General features: G+C 36.5%; 1 protein-coding gene across 2 annotated transcripts in view; it reads right to left on the bottom strand.

Moving 5' to 3' along the window:
- The window catches only part of LOC102507383 (WD repeat-containing protein 35), a 46,297-nt gene that overhangs the window by 13,650 nt on the left and 13,191 nt on the right, over nt 1–19,456 (bottom strand). The window contains exons 9-17 of one of the 2 annotated variants that reach the window (XM_032473681.1): nt 16,623–16,748; nt 13,754–13,939; nt 11,139–11,183; nt 10,712–10,772; nt 8,002–8,146; nt 5,985–6,054; nt 4,962–5,015; nt 2,911–3,020; nt 2,219–2,429 (exon numbers count right to left, since the gene is read on the bottom strand). In XM_032473681.1, the coding sequence (XP_032329572.1) occupies nt 2,219–2,429; nt 2,911–3,020; nt 4,962–5,015; nt 5,985–6,054; nt 8,002–8,146; nt 10,712–10,772; nt 11,139–11,183; nt 13,754–13,939; nt 16,623–16,748 (1,008 nt within the window). The remainder of the gene's footprint in view (nt 1–2,218; nt 2,430–2,910; nt 3,021–4,961; nt 5,016–5,984; nt 6,055–8,001; nt 8,147–10,711; nt 10,773–11,138; nt 11,184–13,753; nt 13,940–16,622; nt 16,749–19,456) is intronic. The other variant, XM_032473682.1, reaches the window with a different exon arrangement.

The raw sequence follows: 19,456 nt of genomic DNA, 5'->3' as shown, positions 1-19,456 counted from the left end.
GATTTCACTCCTATTTCAGCACATACCTTTAAAAGAGAAGGATGTTCTCTTCTAAATAAGTAAGTATACATATATGGTGGGTACAGATTCAAAACTTTAGAAAACCCTTGTTTGGAAAAGAAGCAAATGTACAAAAATAAGAAACTAATTGATGAAAATATGAGATATGAAAGGACTATGAATATAAAATAGCACCAAAGAGAGGGAAGATCCAAGACAAAGAATAGAAGAGCTGAATCAGTACCCTGAGAGGGTGACTGGAGATGAAAGGATCAAGCAGGGAATATCAACATTAAACACTTATTTTTTAATTTTCAAAGAAAATGTACTTTATCAATGAACTAGAACTTTGTACACAAATGGCACCCTTTTCTCACACATAATCTGAAGAAAGGTTTGCAACTTAAGGAAAGGTATGACTCTAGAATTCATAGTAACACTCAAATGGATAAAAATGTACTCAACATTAACCATCAAATAATAGCTTATCTCCTGAAAAATAATACAGAACACTGTGTCCTGAAGGAGTTCTAGTAAGCTCTGTTTTGAAGAGTATGTCCTCACATGCTCAGTCAATAAGCAGCTGGAGGAATAAACAGCAGAGTAACTAACCAAGCAGGGACCACAGCCAGGCAGCATTCTCATGAATGAAAAGAACAGCACAGCATGATTTATAAAGAAATTCAGTCAGTGGTAAGGTTATAAGAAATTCACCTAGTTCTAAATCTAATAGAAACTGAAGAACTTCTCAAGCCGGACAACAAACTCCAAAAATAAATAAATAAAAGGCTGTTTTGTTAAACTACTCAAGGAATGCTTTCCACCAGGCTAAGATTTCCCCTGGTACTAGATTAACCATGTGTGCTACACACACATTATGGACAGCCAGGCATAATCCTCCCCCTTTCCTAGGCATATGATTTCAGAATTACTGTAAGTAGAGCTAAGGATGGAAAAAGGACCCTAACATTTAGAAAGTATTTTATTTCCATCCTCAAGGTGATCCCAAGGGATAATTTTCATACTTGTTTTGTAGCAAGGGTCAAATTTCCCTCAGATCCTTGAAAGCAGCCTATGCATACAGGTCAAATGCAGCAGCTCTGAACACCTTTCTTTTGAGCCATTCCCCAGGCTCTAAAAATTACAAAAATCCTTAAGACTCCTAAAAACTTCAACAAAAGCCTTTGAGAGCAATTTACATAAGGTCATTTACTAACCCAAAGATTCTGAGTAGGGCTCAAACGAGGAAACACGAAAATAATTTAGGATATTAAAGAGGCAAATAGTTTACCACTAAATAAGTCATTACAGAAGAACTTCAGTAGCTCAGGGGCCCAAGCAAGCAATTTCTTCCCAAGAAGGAAACTATAGGTCCAAACAAACATCAATTAATGACATAAAGCATTTATCAAGTCATCTCTTATTATGCATTGTAGTGGAATATAGCAGGAGTACCGAAAATTCCAATCTGAAAATCCACTAATAATTCAAAAATTGTTTAAAAGATTTACTTTCTTAATGCTGTTTTGATTAGGCTACCACTCAAATGATTCTGAATTTCCTAAACACAACATCTAACGGCTGATACAGAGCAGACTAAGTGGCAGGAAAATTCAGAGGCTAAAAATTAGCTGATGTGAGCCACAAGTAGAAAATAAAACTGTAACTTGAAAATCAGTGAAAAAGGGGCTTCTTGATACTTCAGAGAACGTAGGTGAGGCACAGTAAGACCATCAGGGTGAGAAAGAACATGGATTAGTGGGTGACGGACTTCATGTGAACACAACTAAGACAAGGTAAGCACAGAATAAGGTGGACAGAAAGGCAGAAGTATGAAAAGATAAGGCAATTTCAAAACCACATTTTCTGTTTGGGCAATTTCAGTAAATAACACTATTTTCTTCCTTTCTTTCTTTTTTTTTCACTTTAACAAGGGAAAAAACAAAGGCTATACAGTTGGTGACCATGGTTCCATCTTTTAAAAAGGAGAGAAATACTTAGAAGCGTCTTTCAGAGAAAGTAGAGAATCTTTAAAGGATAAATATTATTCCCACTTAAGACCAAATATTTTTAAATTCCACAGAAATGTTTCTATTTATTTTCAGAAATTCATGGAGCCAACGCCAATAAAACTCTTGAAGAAACAAAGGGGAAATGTTCAGGTTTTGATATTTGGCTCATTATTTATGCACTGTTAATGCTCATTTCTTGTTTTTACCTCAGGATCCAAGTTTCTGAAAACATACATCCTTGTCCTCTCCATCATTGCAAACAGATCAGGATTATCTCTGGCCCAACTCATATCCCAGACATTTTTTCGCTCCAATTTTAACAACTCGCCAGTGACTTGCTGTCCTGTGCTGTCTCTTACCCGAGCATTCAAGTCAAAGCAGGTTAGAACTCCTGCGGTGTCTATGATTGCAAGACGACTACAAACGGTGAAATTGGAGAAGGGAAAATTGTGAAAGTGCCACCAGCGATCATGGATATAATCACCTACCACCATGCTTCAAAATTAGTTCATCAGAACCTGAGAATCAGGGAGAAACAGCTTTAAATAAATAACTGGCTTTAAACACATGTTTATAAATTTGATAGAAGATGTGGGCTGCTTTCCATTTTGCTTCCGTGTGAGAAAAAAATATCCAAAGGGATTAAAGCAATTGGTGTGTAAATAAGTTAAAATATGACACTAGAATTTCTATATTTTGCCCAGTTAGAGAAAGATATCTAAACTAAACACAGTATAGTAAATACGATGTTTAAATACAAATACAGTATAGTAAAGTCACATTGAGCTTTATTAAGTTGAAAACAAACACACGTCTTTGCATTTATTACATAAGTGCAGCAATCCCAACGAATAACTTCTAAGTCCAACATCTAAGTGAGGGAAGTTTTCAGACTTACCTGGAGTTGCAATTCAAGGATAACCGGCAGGCTCGACAATTAAGGGAATATTTTTGGATCAAACCAACATTAGGAAGACTGTATCTCTGAATGGTGCCAGATTCACGACTCTATGGAAAATATGTTTGATTATGAAAGCATATTTAAACATCATAACATTATATTACAACTACAGGTCTCCCTATATGTTCATACAACTGTTTCAAAGCCAAAGTGATGGTGTCATAGTGAATTCCCAATTCCATCCTTAGAAATATGTTCTGAGTACATATTTACCTCCTAATTTAATTAAAATCTTTTTAAAGTAGCTGAAGGTGATCTAATTTTTTAAATGTAACATTCAAGAAAGAAATCAGAAACCTATTCTTTGATAATATACAAAGCTTTCTATCACAAGGAAGAAATATCTAAGGTTATTTACAGTTGTCTTGGCTAATACTCAGGGTATATTAAAAGCTAAAATATAAAGCACTTATATGAAACATCAATATAAGATCATTATAGGAAACAGTTGTTACTGAAAGTCTACATTTTTCTCCTATGCCATCTATGTGATACTAGTTTGTGGCAAAGGGAGATGATCAGAAAGCAGTGATACAATGAGTATTAGTCTAAATGTCCTTAAAAATAAAACAAAGCGTAAGTTTCTATGCAACTCTGTACAAGCCTTAAGGTTGACAGACCAAGAGTTAGAGCAACAGACAGGAGAGAGCTATGATTTCCAAACCCTGCCATGCCTCAGGCCACGGCAATGGGAAGAAGGGCAAGGCCGCACTCAGCCATCCCTCCCCGCCCCCCGCCCGCCGCCCGCCCGCCGCCCGCCCCGGTCTAATCCGAGCATCACTGCTCTTGCAGCGCCTGCAGAGGGCCTATCAGAAAGGCTGGGGAGAGCGGGGTGGCCAGGAGCGGGGACGTTTTTAATGTATAAAAGGGAGGTATAGTCTTTAAAAGAGTTAATATGCTGAGGTACACAGTAAGATTTTGTTTTTGAGAAAGGGGGTCCTGTGGTCTAAAAAGGTTGAAAAAGTAATGGTTCTAAAAACCATTTGAATTTCAACAGTGGAAAGTTTTAAATGCAGAAGATATCTTTTCCATTAAAATTTTTGGCTGGTATTAAAACTATTTGAGTGTGTTTCTCATAGGTACACCCTGTCATCTAGGAATTAAGTCAATTTTTGTGACTGATTTGACTTGCATGTTTTTTGATTTTTCCTGCAAATGTCAGAAACACAACACAACCAAACCAAACCAAACCAAAACAAAACAACAACAAAAAAAAAACCCCACCCTGTATAGCAAAGAATCTAAAAAGAAAACAAGAGATTCCTCAGATCTGATTGTAAGATAAACTGCTTAAAACATACACCATCATTAGGTGAGGAATAATGAACACTACGTTCTTAAGATTTTCCCCCCATAAACTTAGCTAATGTCTAAAGAATGTAAGTAGAACTGGAAATACACACTATCAAGGATCTGTTTACATAATTCAAATTCAGTGACTCCACCAGCATTACTACATTAAACATTTATTTCTAAAATTAATATTTTCAAATATCAGAGCTCAAGAAAAGACACTGTAACATTGATACATTGATTTTGTTTGAAAAATTCAACAAAAATTTGCCACAGACTTACTTTACTTTACTGGCTAGCAAACACACTACCTCCTCATACTAAGCCTTGTGAAACTGACTGAGCCAAAGTACCTTCTCCGGTACAAACTAACAGGCCACATAAAGGAGGCAACTTTCCAAGACCCACTACCACCATCCAGTCCTCTCCACATCTGCCAACCCTTTATAGGGCTCATTCAACCCAGTGTCAGACTCTCCCCAGCTGGCCACAGTTCTACTGCTTTTATAAACTGCTATTTCTGCAAATGATTAATAATTTGTGAGGCAATCTTTAAAACGTTCTTATTTCTTATGTTGGACGTAGTAAAACTGGAGGGGCCCAAAGATGAAATTCAAATCCAAAACATACTGCTTTATTCTATTTTTACAATTTAAACAATTCTCATTCATAGAATAATTTTTTTAACAACTTACCACAATCAATGTCTTATCAGATGCAGTTATGGCACAAATTGGATCCCTTGTTCCCTAAAATAAATCAATGTTACTCTTTAACAAATATTTATTGAATGACTAATCTGGTATAAGGTAGTATGAAATTCACTAAGAAGAATACTTCAATTATAGCATCTAAGCATAGAAATCTCTGCCCTCAGGGATTACTCAAAGTCTACTGGGGAAGACAGTGGACTGACACCTAAAGACAGCGCAGTATGGTAAGAGGAGAGGTCAACTCAGGAGTTATGAGAGCACAGAGGGAGGAGCATAAGCTTACACCAAAATGTGAAGAGAGGTAAAAGCCTGGGCTTAGCTGTAAAAGATGAACATTTGGCAGAAGGACCAGCACGTGCCAGAACGAGGAGGGGCAAACGGCACAGCTCTGTACAACCTGGATGGGTCTCTAGGGTTTTTTTGGTTTTGGTTTTGGGTTTTTTTGGGAAAAAAGCCAATCTCAAAAGATTACATGCTATATGGTTCCATTCATAAAACATTCTCAGAGTGACAAAACTATAGAGACGGAAACAGATTAGTGACTGCCAGGGGACAGGGGTGGGTGTGGAAATGAAGTAGCATGAGGCAAGTTCCTTTATGGTGATAAAGTTACATAAACCTACGTGTAAAAACTAGTGAAAACTGAGTGAGGAACTGGGTCATAGTCTAGTTAACAGCACCATTACCAATGTCGACTTCCTGCTTTTGATGTTATCCTACCATTACATGCCACCATTGAGAGAATCTGGGTAAAGGGGTTCTATGCGCTATTTTTGCAACTTCTTGTGAGCCTATGATTATGTCAAAATACATTTTTTTTTTAAAAACCAAAAGAAGAAAAAAAGCAGATCGAGAAAAAGTTTTTCAGAATAGAATTTTTTAAAAGAATTACTAGAAAAATATGCTATTCACTGGAAATAATTTTTTTTCTGGTCTCAAAATAAAACTACAGTATTTCCAAATCTACGGATATTAACATTTGCTGGCAATAATAAAATCACCTACTTGAATGGCTTTACTATAATCAAGCACCCCATCCACTGACCCAGAAGGAGTATCATCAACATGATAAATTCTGAAAAAAAAAATTCAAATTTCAATGACAGTATAAGGAAGATTTTTTACTATTCATGATCTCTAGGACAATTAAAGGATTGGATGACACCAATGAATATTGTTATTTAATATAAATATCTTGATTATTTTAAACAGTTCTTGGCCCAGCTCAATCTTATAAAGGCAGAAACTATCTACAAGGTGTTTACTAGTTATGTGAGTGCCATGTTCCTAAAGGCTGTGCCAAAAATATACCTGGACGCTGAATCACATATTTCCAGTGAACTGCAGTAAGCCCCAAGAGATACCTTCCCTTAGTCTCCAAGTGAACACCAGTTAGCAGTAACTTCCAATGCACTAAGTTGCTCTGTTGCTTCTCCATAACTTCCCTCCTGTCGCTGTGCTCACTAAAGGTAGAAGTGAAGTGTACTTGGGAAGCTCTAATGAATGGAATTTTTGTTCTGAAGTAAAGACTCCTCCCCTGTGCTTACCGGGTTATGAAGCTGCCCCACCTTGTGCACCATCTCTCGGGCACCTGTGTAGTACTGCTTACACCGCAGTATCACTGCTAGTGTCCTTGTCTCTCCCACCAGATGGTGGTTTTCCTGGAGGCAAAGATTGCATCTCCAGTGCCTGTCACAGAGTGTCAGGGGCTCTATAATGGCTGATGAAAAAAATACTAAAATGAATGGAGGTGAATAGAGAAGACATATCATAGAAATGCTATGAGGCCCTGGGCAAGTTATTTAACGTCTCTGAGATGCAATTTCTCCATCTGTAAAATAAGGTTAACAATTTCCCCTTTGCAGAGTTTTTGAGAAGCAGAAATAAAATGTTTGTAAAGCACACATGCACAGAGCCTGATATATAAAGGGAGTTTAAGAAATTATAGTTGCAGTATAACCACACAAAAATCAAGTCATTTTCTATCTTTAAAATATGAAATTTTGTCATTGTTAAATTGATGTCACATTTGTACTTTCATCAGTGTAATAGGGAGATCAAATGTCAAATAAATGTAATAGAAATGTATTAAATACAGAGAGGTATATCAATTTAGAAGTACCAAGTTTCTGCTTTCCAATACATTTCTATTAAGTACAAACATAATATTTCTACTTAGTTATCACAAAATAAAAGTTGAAGGTTAAAATAGGAGTCTCTCAAAAGATCGTGTGACCCACATCCTTTCCTTAAAACAAGCAGGAAACCACAAGGAAGGCCAATCTGGCAGAGTGGCTCCATGTCCCATCCCTCCTTATCAGCTGGTAACCTCTGGCAAGTCATTTAAGTCTCTGTGTCTCAGTTTCCTCTCTGTGAAACAGGAATAATCAGAGTCCTAACTAGACTTACCAGAGTCTGGCACATAAGAAGTACTCAGTCAGTGCTGGCTCTGATCACCATCGTCAACTGTACTTTACAGACAGGGAAACTGAGGTCCAGAGGGAACAGACTCAAAGTCATTAAAACTAGTAAGTATATCCCAGACAGAAATATAAGGAAAAAGGAAATGACACCTTCTTTATTTAAACAAAACCCAGAATTTCTTTAGCTGGTTCATGAAGGACACTCACTCAGTGAAGATGCTAGACTTTTCTGCCCCAACTTCTCCCAAGATCCACTTTCTCCCCCAAAAGAGGCCAAAGACCCTTCCCATTGAGTCTTTCAGAACTACTGAGAACACAAGATACAGTATTTTTCAACTGTTTTTTTTTTTTCTGCTTCCACATGAATTCACATATCCAAATTTCTTTTTTTAAACTGGGGTTATAACTCTTATCTTAGTACATGAGTGAGTCTTAAAGGAAAGGGACGACTGCAGTAAGATCTCAAGTATGTGTGAAGGAAGAAGATGACTGCTAATTAAAACAATTTATAGTTCTCAGGCATGACAATTTGTAATAGCTATGTCTAATTTAAATGTGATATGATTGAGTTACTAAAAACTATGCATCAAAAGATATACCTTTCTCTGCCTTCTTTTCGAGACCGTGTGATCTGATTAATTTCCAATGCTGTGAGCTTCTTTGCCACACAATATTGCCAGGTATAAAATGCTTCTTTCGAAGCTGCTATCACATGGGTTTTGGTCATTGTAACAAATAATGGTACTATTAAAAAGAACATAAAGACAATTAGGTTACAGTTAGACAGAATCACAAAATGTTTGTGCTTCAAAAGACTTCAGTGATCACTGAGTCCAATACCTCATTTTACAGACAATATACTCCACACAGTCTGGGGCATCAGAAAAGAGTCAAGCACTTGTAGGACTATACAAAAATATCAACTCAAAATGGATCAAAGACCTAACTATAGAACTGAGAAGGAAACTTAGGTATAAATCTTTATGACCTTGGGTTAGACAATGGTGTCTTAAATATGACACCAAAAGCGCAAGCAGCAAAAGAAAAAGTAGATAAACTGGACTTTATCAAAATTAAAAGTATCTGTGCTCCAAAGGACACCATCAAAAAAGTGAAAAGGTCGGGTGAGGGTATAGCTCAGTGGTAGAGTGTGTGCTTAGCATGCACAAAGTCCTGGGTTCAATCCCCAGTACCTCCATTAAAAATAAATAAATTAATAAATAAATAAACACAATTAACTCCCCCCCCCAAGAAAACCAAAAAAAGTGAAAAGACAACCCCCAAATGCAAGAAATATTTGAAAATCATATACATGATAAGGAACTGTATCTAGAATATGTAAAGAACTCAATAATAAAAAGACAAATAGGATCTAAATACACGTTTCTCCAATGAAGATATACAAATGGCCACTAAGTCACTGAGAAGATGCTCAACATCATTAGCCACCAGGCAAACACAAGTCAAAATTACAATGAGATACCACTTTGCACCCACAAGATGGCTAGAATCAAGAAATCCGACAGTAACAAGTATTTGCAAAAATATGATAGAGAAATGGTAGGCACGTAAAGTGGCGCCTTCACTTTGAAAAACAGCTTGGTTGTTCTTCGAAATGTTAAGTATAGAATTACCAGATGCCCCAGCAGTTCCACTCCTAGGTAAATACCCAAGAGAAATGAAAACATATGCCCACACAAAAACTCACACACAAATGTGCATAACAGCATTCATAACAGCCAAAAAAATGGAAATGGCCCATAAGTCCACTAACTGACAGGTGGATTTAAAAACTCTCAGTCCTTCCTCCCATCTCCACTACCACCACTGGCCGGTTCAGGCCTTTATCCTTCCCTCTGATCTCACATGTCTTATATTTCCTCATTAATTTAGAAAAGAAAATTCTCTGAAGTTCCTTCCTAGTTTAGGAATATGTTCTCTTAAACATTTTTTCATCTGTTCCATTTCTTAGAGAACATTTAAGTAAATCCCTACTGTGTATCCTTTGATGAAATAGTCCCATCAAATCCATCTTACATATAAAGAAAAAGAGGATTAAGGAAGTAAAATAACTTGTCCAAAACAAACTAGACAATATAAAATTAGACACACACATTCACACAAAATATGGAAAAATAAAAAAACTTTTATAAAAGATCATTTTAGTACCTAGTTTCTAAATTCACAATTTAAACAGTACAAAACATATTTTTCTATTTACAAATACTTACAAAGTAATCATTAATATGGTCAGAATAAAGAAATGGTGTTAGAAGCTACCATTTACACAGTTCTTGCCACAGTCCAAATAAAGGACATTTAAGGCAGTAGGAGACTTAGAAACTGAGCAAGGAACTAGAAACTAGACTGATGGTATGGTGTTAGTTGAATAGATTAATAAGTCTAGATTCAACTTCAATAATTTTATATGCTAAATAACTCAGTGTAGTTGAATCATATTTTTAAAAATATTTTATTACAATTGCCAAGATTTCTCTATTCAAAATGTATACCACTATCAAACTCTAGAGGGAGCTAGAAGCCTTCCTCTGGGGAACAGCTGGTGGGAAGGCACTCCTGAGAATGGCAGCAGAGCCCCTGGGGATGCCAGGCCCAAGCTTTGCTCAGCTTTCACTGACCCCATCTGCTCTAAATCATAAGATAACTGCTAAACCATTTTGACAAAATCCTTAGAACAGGATTTGTAATTTTTTAATGGTTACTTTCATAGCTATTGGATAGAGGGAGTGGTAAATCCACAGTAACAATGTCTTCTGAAAACAAGAAGTCAGGGATTTTTTTAAGCTGTCCCTATTAACAGACTGATTTCGTTAGAAAAATCTGGAAAGGACAAACTCACTTTCACAAGCAGCTAAAGTGTTTTTTATGGAAGAGAAGTATTTACAAGCAGTTTATTAATAAAAGTGCTTCCATGGCAAAATTCTTTCTATAATCCTCAGTTTATTACATACGAATCATTAGGTTAGATACCGATTCCTGTAACAGTTATATTTCCCATTTAAAGCAAATGATGACAGTATGGAAGTTGTGAGAGTATTGTCAATTTTAGATAAAATAACCTTATCATTTACTGTATTAAGCGGGATTCTTCTGAGAGTGAAATGGGGGAGTTATTAATAATTCTACCACAACAGGCATACACTGGTACTGAGCCTGGCAAGCCAGGAAGTACGCTCATCCTTGCTTTAGAGAATACCATTCTAATTAATAATGCCATTGTTGCACTTTTAAATTCGTTTCACAAATAAAACTTGATTAAAGAGGGAATAAATATTAACATCTCCTTACCAATATCAATGTATTTGGGATCCAGGGGTGTGCCAATAGAATTACAAAGGACTAGCACAAACTGTGAACAAATAAAATAGAAAATATCAAACCTCTTGCTGATGCACTTTTAATAAAAGAAATAATGGTAACCGAACATGCTTATCTCTTTTTCAAGTATCACTAATATGGAAGTAATTGATAAAATTAAGTGCAAAGAATAGCAAAGATAATCTACAGCATCAAAAATAAAGAAATATGAATTAAAATTAAACCAAGGCTGATTTCTCGACTTAATGGAACATCGGTTTTTAAGAGATCAGTTAAGAAACACAAGTACACTGGCTACTTTTCACGATTTATACTTCTAAAATTCCTGATCAGCTACAACCTCAAAACTCATTTTTATCCTATATCCAGGTATATAAGAGCTAACTTAATTTGTTACCGTTGCACCAAATGTTTCCATATCGTTCTCCTCCTTTGAAGCAATCTATATATGATAGAAATTCAAAAAAAAGTCAGTTAACTCAGAAAAAACAAAATCTAACCTAATGAAAATAACTTAAAATGCCCAGTGATTTACACACACACAAATAATTATCAATAATTAATATTAGGAAAAATAATCAAGCACATTACACACTTTACATTCTAATAATAATTTCTTTTTTTTTTTTTGCCATTAGTCACCTTCTCTATATCCAGTACTAAGAACATTATTTTACATAGACATATTCCTGATTAGAATAATAACTTCAAATAAGCCAGCTTTCAATGCACGTGGACTTTTTTTTTCTCAGTACCTCAAGTAAAACTTGTTTAATTTCATACATGTAAATTAAATAAGGATTATACTAAAATATAATTTATTCTTTCACTAACTAAAATAAGCTTATTTACTGTCACAAAATACAAATGGTTTACATATTTATCATTCACATGATCAAATAAGACTTCTTATTAAAAAAAGAAGACCCCCATCCCCACAACTTCCCATTTCTTGCTCCCTAGAGTAATTACGTCCAGCTCCTGTACGTCATCCTTTTGATATTTACCTCCACAAATCCAAGTAACATGCTTACAATGCTACTTGTGTTTCAGCCTGGCGCATTACGTAACCACTACCCACCAAGACAGCTACGTGTGGAGCCCTCCTTCACCCCTTTCCCAGGCTCCCATCACACAGCAGTGCACACCCATCCCTCCATCGGTCCACTAGAATTTTGTTAAATCAGGATTTCAGTTTTAAAATCTTCATTATACTTCAATTTTCAAAAATGTTTAATTAAAAAAAATCCAGTTGAGAATAGCATTTTGACTATTTTGGCCCACAGCTGAGTCAGGTATAACATGATTTATTTTCCTTTCAAGCATATTTTGCTTTCCTTGTAGTGGATAATTGTCTTTTATTTTTCTGTGCTTAGTTTTCTTGGTATTTACTACTAACTCAAGTCCACAGTTATCCCCCAGTTTGTACGTCTCCCCTCAAGAGTTAAACCACATTAAGTATTCTATTAATTTCATCTTGAATTTCTTTTGGAGCCACGTGGCCTGTTCTCATTTGACGACTGCCTCGGCATGTGCATAACTGTCAGCAGGTACCATTCTTTACCACTGTTGTCAGGTGACCCTGATTCTTTCTCTTTCTGTTTATTCTTCATTTTGCTGAACCATATCCTGAAGTAGCTTCCTAAGATAAGGAAGCTTGGAAGGTATATTTTTGGTGATCCTGTATATCTAAAAATGTCTGAATTCTACCCTCATATTTCATTAATAATTAGCTTAAGGTGTGGAATTCAAGATGGGAAGTCATTTTCCCTCAGAAATTTGAAAGCAATTCTCCAAAGTATTGAGGTTGACAAGTCGAATGCCATTATGACACCTGATCTGGTGAAATCTGTCCTGGGAACCAAGTGGGAAAAGAAGCCTAGGGTAGCATTATTTAACTGCCCTGTTCTCAGCAAGTTCCTTCACCCTTCCTGATGCATGGTGCTCTGTAGTGCAGACTCTCTGGGGGCAAACCAGTCTCCCCTGGAGGTAGAAGGACAGCTCCTTATGAGCTCAGTAGTGGGGAGGGGATCTAGAAATCTGCTTCTTTAGATGCCTCTCTTTTTTCCCCGAAGTTTTCTCCTGCCTGCATAATCTCTGGTACTTTCAAATTGCTTTTCTGTTTGTTTCTTTCTGCTGCCAGGTGCCATCAAGTCCTGTGTCTCTTTGGGATTCTGTGATAAAAACTAGCTGCTGCTTTGCTTTCTTCACTAATGGCTGAGGATCTCATTTTTCCTGAGTCTGCTAAGGTAATTGCCACTAATTCACCTACTCTCTAACCCCCGAAATTATGATCCCGTTTCCTCTCCCTTTCTGGTCCCTATGGGCGTATGGCTTTTTTAAAAAATACTTTTCCTGTTGTTTTAATGAGTTTCAGGAGAGAAGAGAGCCAAATGTGGCTGTTTAAATGGCCACCTTAAACCAAAAATTCTATACTTTTTAATGTGATAAAATAATTTATAACACAGCTAAAGATAAATGAGTCCTTTTTTGAAAAATTTGCATACTTCTGAAAATATTTACATTTATAGCATATTTTTAAAAGGGCATTATTTATATTATTTATTTTATGAGACATTGATTTTTAAAGTAATATAACTCCACATAAAAGTACATTTCTGAATGTCAAAGCTACCCAAATTGTTATAAATGGTCACTGTTACATAATTTCTTGAGCATTTGTACTAGACATCTGGTTATTCATTTCTGCTTATGGAATTTTAAACTGGAAAAGAACTGTGGTATTTTAAATATATTCCAGAGACAAGAAGCTTCAGTACTGGTCAGTATGAACTGCCAATGGATTAACTGATCGGAGAAAAAATCAGGGAACACAGAACCAATGGAGTCACATAGTTTTCCAAGCAGAAGTCTAGACAGACCTGGCCAAAAGACCCAATACTTTGCTGTATCTGCCAGTACAGAGGCCATGCTTGAGAAGATGGATAACCATAGCCCAATTCTGCCAAGCAGTTAACCCACCTAAGTTTTAGGACATCAAGGAACACCTACCTGAGGATGATTTTCATCAGCTTTTGCAGCCAAAATGCAGAAATCCCCACAGGTAGTAATGGAAATGAGACTCTTGACATATTTAACATACGTCTCATTGTTTTTCGTATCCCAAAAGATAACACAGTACTCTGGACGATCAGGTCTGGTATACGCATAAACTACAGTGTTTGAGCAGTAACCCCACTGTGTTAGGAGGGAAGGGAGGGAACAGAAGGAAGGAAGATAGGAGGGACGAGAGAGAAAGGGAGAAAGAAATTACCATTGGGAAAGTCATATTATTACATTTTCTTCTAGAAATATTGCAGATATGTGGTTTATCAGTGGTGACAAAATACATTCTTTAGAAATGGAAGCGATAAGGGCTGAATATTCAGCTTAAGACCTTTTCTCAATAAAATAACAAAAAAATCTAAGAGTAATAAAGACAGCTTAAAAATATGCTTCAAAATAAATTTAGTTTAACTTTCCTTATTTTAATTTGTGGTGAGAATTTCAGATTTTTCCTCCATCAACAACAGCTGCCTGGGGGCAACAGAAGGAGTGACCCCTGCTGGAGTTCAATTCTGAGTCCCCAAGCCAAAATTCAGAGATAGGAGCTCTGCCTCTTTCCTCTCATCCATGTTTTTCATATTTGTTTTTATCAGAGTAACATATGCACATAGTTTATAGTCAAATAATTCTACATGGCTTATTTAAAACAAAAACAAAATGCAGACCTCTCCCCACCACCCCCACCTAATTTCCTCCCAGGATAGCTATTCACAACTCTTTTAGCTGTAACTGTTTGGTATCGATTTCCATATCACATGCATATTGATTATAGAACTTACAGCTTTCCCTTTCCCAAAAAATTCATATGTAACTTTGAATAAATCAATATTCACTATCTACATTATTAACACTGTTTACTATTCAAAGCTAAGTCACGTTTATTTTTTATACCATGATTACTTTTCAAAATAAACTTTTTACCTTAAAAGTTTTTAGATTTAGATAAAAACTGCAAAAATAGTATAACAATCACTATGCTATACACCAGAAATTAAACTGACAACACTTCAATTAAAAAAATTAATAAAAAATAAAAATAAAGGGACTTGTACTAAGGTGAAAAATGTGATTAAAAATAAACCAATTAAGGTCATTTCAACTCAAAAAAATTTGCAAAAATAGTACAAAGTTCCCTATACTCTTTACTTACTTTCCCCTACTGTTACCATCTTACATTACCGCAGTGCATCTGTCTCAACTGAAAAACCAACACTGGTACATTACTACTTACTGAACTCCAAACGTAATTTAGATTTCATTTGTTTTTCCCTAATATCCTTTTTCTAATCCAGAATCCCAATTGGAATATACTATATTTAGTCATCATGTCTCCTGAGGCTCCTCTGGGCTGTAACGGTTTCTCAGTCTTCCCTGGTTTCTGATGACCTTGACAGTGTTGAGGAGTACTAGTCAGGTATTAATGTAGAATGTCCCTCAATTCAGGTTTGTCTGCTGCTTTTCTCAGGCTAAGAAGGGGATTATCGGTTTTTGGGGAGACCACCCCACAAGTGAAGAGCTCTGCCCATCATGTCACAGCAGGGGTATGTGAGCTCCACGTGACATCACCGATGATGCTGGCGTCGCTCGCCTGGACAAGGTAGTGCTTGCCGGGTTTCTCCGCTGCAAGTCACTTTCTTTTTCCCCCTTTCCATACTCTGCTCTTTGGAAGTGAGCCACTAAATGCAGTCCACACTCAAGTTGGGGGAATGGGAGGGACTACTCTCCACCTCCTGGAGGGTGGTGTCTAAATAATTAGAATACTTCGGTAAGAAGATTTATTTCTTCCCCCCCATTTATTTATTTAATAATTTATTGACATTGGTTGTACTCATGGACATTTATTTTATCATCTGGGTGACAAGCCAACGTTACGTCATTTATTTCGTTGCTGAGATTGTTCCAGCCTTGAGCTCTTTCAAGTTGGCTCCTCTGTCCCTTTGGCACGCCCCCTTCTTTCTGTTTTTTGAGCACTTCCTTACTTCCTGGCACTGTAAGATGCTCCAGGCTTATCTTGCGCTTTCCCCACCCTAGTCCTAGAATCAGCCATTTCTCCAAGGTGCTTGACCTTTAAAAATTAAATATGTAAGTCTTTTCACAACAAATATTCTTAGTAGTTTACTAGATCAATCCCATACTTCAGATCTCGTTATGACTCAAATGTTAACTTTAAGGTAAAATATGGTTAGTTGTTACATTGCTTATTCTTACTTTCTCCTGATCCACTTTGCCCTTCTCTGCTCTGCTCTCTGCCCTGGAGGATGACCTCTATGAACTCCATCACCTGAGCTACCTTGCCTTCTGCTTTCCAGTTGGGTTTGGCCAATAAAAGGCACCAGCCGGTAGAGAACTGGGTGAAAGTATTTATTTCCCCAAGCTGTCTCTGCCCAGCCAGCTAGCAGTGGCTGTGCTCCCACAGGGCAGCCCCTCTTGTATGGCCACCATGCTTAGTGGGTTCCAGGAACAATACTCCTTCTCTTGCCCACTGCTGCTAGTCCTTGGGTGCTGGCTTTGTCATCCCTTACTTGGTCCCCTTAGCCCTGTCCATACTGCTGTAATAAACCCTTCATGAATCTCTCTTCAATTACTCCTCTGTTTCCTGCTGAGACCCTGACTGCAGGAATAATTTTACTAATTATATACAGTATCCTAGAAAAGCTTACTAGTTCTAAGGTCTTCACACTAAAAAACCCTCCTTTCAACTGGCTTCTAAATAAAATGGCTATGAATATAAGCAAGAAACAGACATTATACTTCCAGCTATTACAAAACTATTTAGTAAAAAATACCTTTTTTTATAACTGCTCATGATACTCACCTTATAATCAGGTCGAATATTTGCAAAATATATAAAAGAATCAACAGCTAGTGCAATTTTCAGTCCACCTCCTTCCCAAGATAGTGCAGAAATCTGCTTTCCAGGAACCTTCAAAGTACCCAGATGCTGAAAAAAAATTATTATATTTAACCTAAATTATCACAATTAAATAAATAAAATCACTTCACAGAGATCAAAAGTGGTACAAAAAATATTTTATGAAAAGTTGCTACATACTTCAAATCATTTTCCTTCAATTTCTATGATGAAAAACAAATATTATGATAGAAGTTTACAAACTAGAGCCAAAGAATTCAGTATCAAATTTCATCAAATCTAAGATTACTGAGATTTAAATATGCATCTTTATTTTTATGTACAACTAAGGAAAGAAAAACACACTAATTAAAATAGGACAACTCTGATTATAAGATGAATCCCAGTTTTAGAGTTGTAAAAAACTGTGCTTTGTAGAATCAGTGAAATATTGGAGTAGTAAACTCAATCCTTAAGTCTTGCATCTCATTCATCCCCACCCCACCCCCAACAGCCAAGCAGGCAGCAAGCCCTATTGCTTTCACCCCTTTCTGTGCTCCCCTATGGCTGCCTCCTTTCTTGGCTGAACTATGGTAATAGCCCCCTAACTGCAATTTTTACCTTTTGCCTCTTTATCATTCCCACCCTTCAAATTCAGTCTCCACTCCGATGCCACAGTTATCATGCAGGAACACAAATCCAATCAAATCCTACTCTGCTTTAAAAAATGTTTAATACTTTTAAAAAATCAATAGCTCACCATCACATTCTTTAGCATAGTATACAGTGCCTTTCCCCTTTGCCCAAAACGCTTTGGTTCAGCACCCTACTAGTTAGCCATAATGACTGTGTTCTCACACAGGAGGGCAGGCCCGTGCCTCCATGCCTTTGGCCCATATAGTATCTCTTCCACCTGAAATCATCCTTCTCTTTCCCCTGTGCCTCCCCTATCCTGTTCCTCATCCTCCTGGAGTTCTCCTAGGCATCTTAAACAGATACAACTTAAATATTACTTCCTGCCTTCTTCCCTCCCTCTAGGGCTCCAGAGAATTCAGACAGTGAGCTACTTGAGAGCACTAACTTTATCATATCCACATTTGTTTCCCTATCTCTTAATAGATCCCTTGGTAAACAAGTACTCAAAAAAAAAATCTATTATGTAAATTAATGTATCATGCAGTCAAATTAATTTCTTCATATGCTAACACACACTGCTTTATGGCTAAATTTACAAATGAATAAACAAATACAAAGACTTTTTTTAATGTGGCCATAGAAAGAAAACATTTTTAATCTTTGCTTATTTGACACAAGAGTATAATCCCTAGAATTTCAATAAATCATCCTGGTAGCCTTGTTCTTAAGCAAGTATGCTCTAAAGTCAAATGTATTAAACTCTATTTTGCCAGGGAAATCAATGAGGGGGAAAAGGTTTAACCTAGGAGGGTCCACTCTATCTGTCCTGCTGCCTGTATGAAACCAGAGGGAATAGGCAGGCTCTCACATCGCTCTTGGTACTGACAACCCACACTGCGAGAGCAAGGCCACCTCCCAACGCTGCAAACACATCAGGGGGTGGCAGCAGCAGGGGAGAAGCCAACTGTTAGAAAACATCCATTGAGCACCGCGGTAGACATTTTCCCACTGTCATGTCCTTTAATTTTTACAACAATGTCATGAGGTGTTACCTTTATTTCAGGAAATAAGTAAACTGAGTCTTAGAAGTTAAATGACTTCTCTAAGAGAAACTACACTGTAGAAAGGGAATTCAAAGCCAAAGCCAGGTCAACCTGACTACAAACCACATGCTCTGTTATCCCCTTCCATGGCTAAGACCACACTGTGCAAACCAGAAGGCCCTAGCCCTCAGAACCAAAAGCAAATCCTTCCCTGAGGTTTTCCTTAAGTTTAAATCCTTAGGTAATCTCCTTTCAAGTTACCTTCTCTATCTTAATAACATAGATCCAAAAATAAATCCCTCATATATTCACTCATTCAAAACACAACAAAACAAAAAATATTAAGTGACTAAATACCTCAAGGAACTGTTAGATACTTTTAATTACAACTATACCGAAAACTACTTACAGTTTCCAGTTTAACACATAACACGTTGATTTGCAAGACAAAGCAAGAAGACCTTTGAACGCATGTTTTTATACTTAGAGAAGACTGAACTAACAAGAATAAGCTGGTAAAATAATATAATGATAAATTAGATAATGGCAACAAACAAAAATAACCAATAAAGAACACGAATTAAAAAGGAGGCTATCAACATCGAGATAACTAGAATCCAGATTTTTAATTATTTAGGAAACTTGAGAACTATGCTTTTGTTTTTCCTTAGCTTTTACATCTACCAGAAATATTATTAGCTGACAACGTACAGAGAGTACCTGCTCTCAAGAGCACACTGTACTGGGTAACTTTCAGCATCAGCTGACACCATTTCTTACCCTTAGAGAAATTATGAAAATACATAAAAAATATTAATATTAAAATAGTAGAGCAACTGGTATAGGCTTTTGTGCAGCCAAAAATACGTATTATTGAAGTCTATGATGAATTTATAAAAATCAACAGGATGTCCAAAAGAGACTGAATATAGTCTAAAGTTAGAAAATAAAATAGGCAAAAATGTATTAAGTTTAGTTACTACTAAGTTCTCATTTTCTAAATTCTTTAAAATGTACAATATATGAATCCTCCTATTTGATCTTTTCTACTGCTGCTTAAAGAAAATTCTCTTCCAAAATTAAATTTATTAATAATACTATTGAGGAAGATAGCATATG

This window comes from Camelus ferus, chromosome 35 (assembly GCF_009834535.1).
Source record: "Camelus ferus isolate YT-003-E chromosome 35, BCGSAC_Cfer_1.0, whole genome shotgun sequence".
Lineage (NCBI taxonomy): Eukaryota > Metazoa > Chordata > Mammalia > Artiodactyla > Camelidae > Camelus > Camelus ferus.
This window is presented reverse-complemented; position numbering and strand designations above follow the sequence as displayed.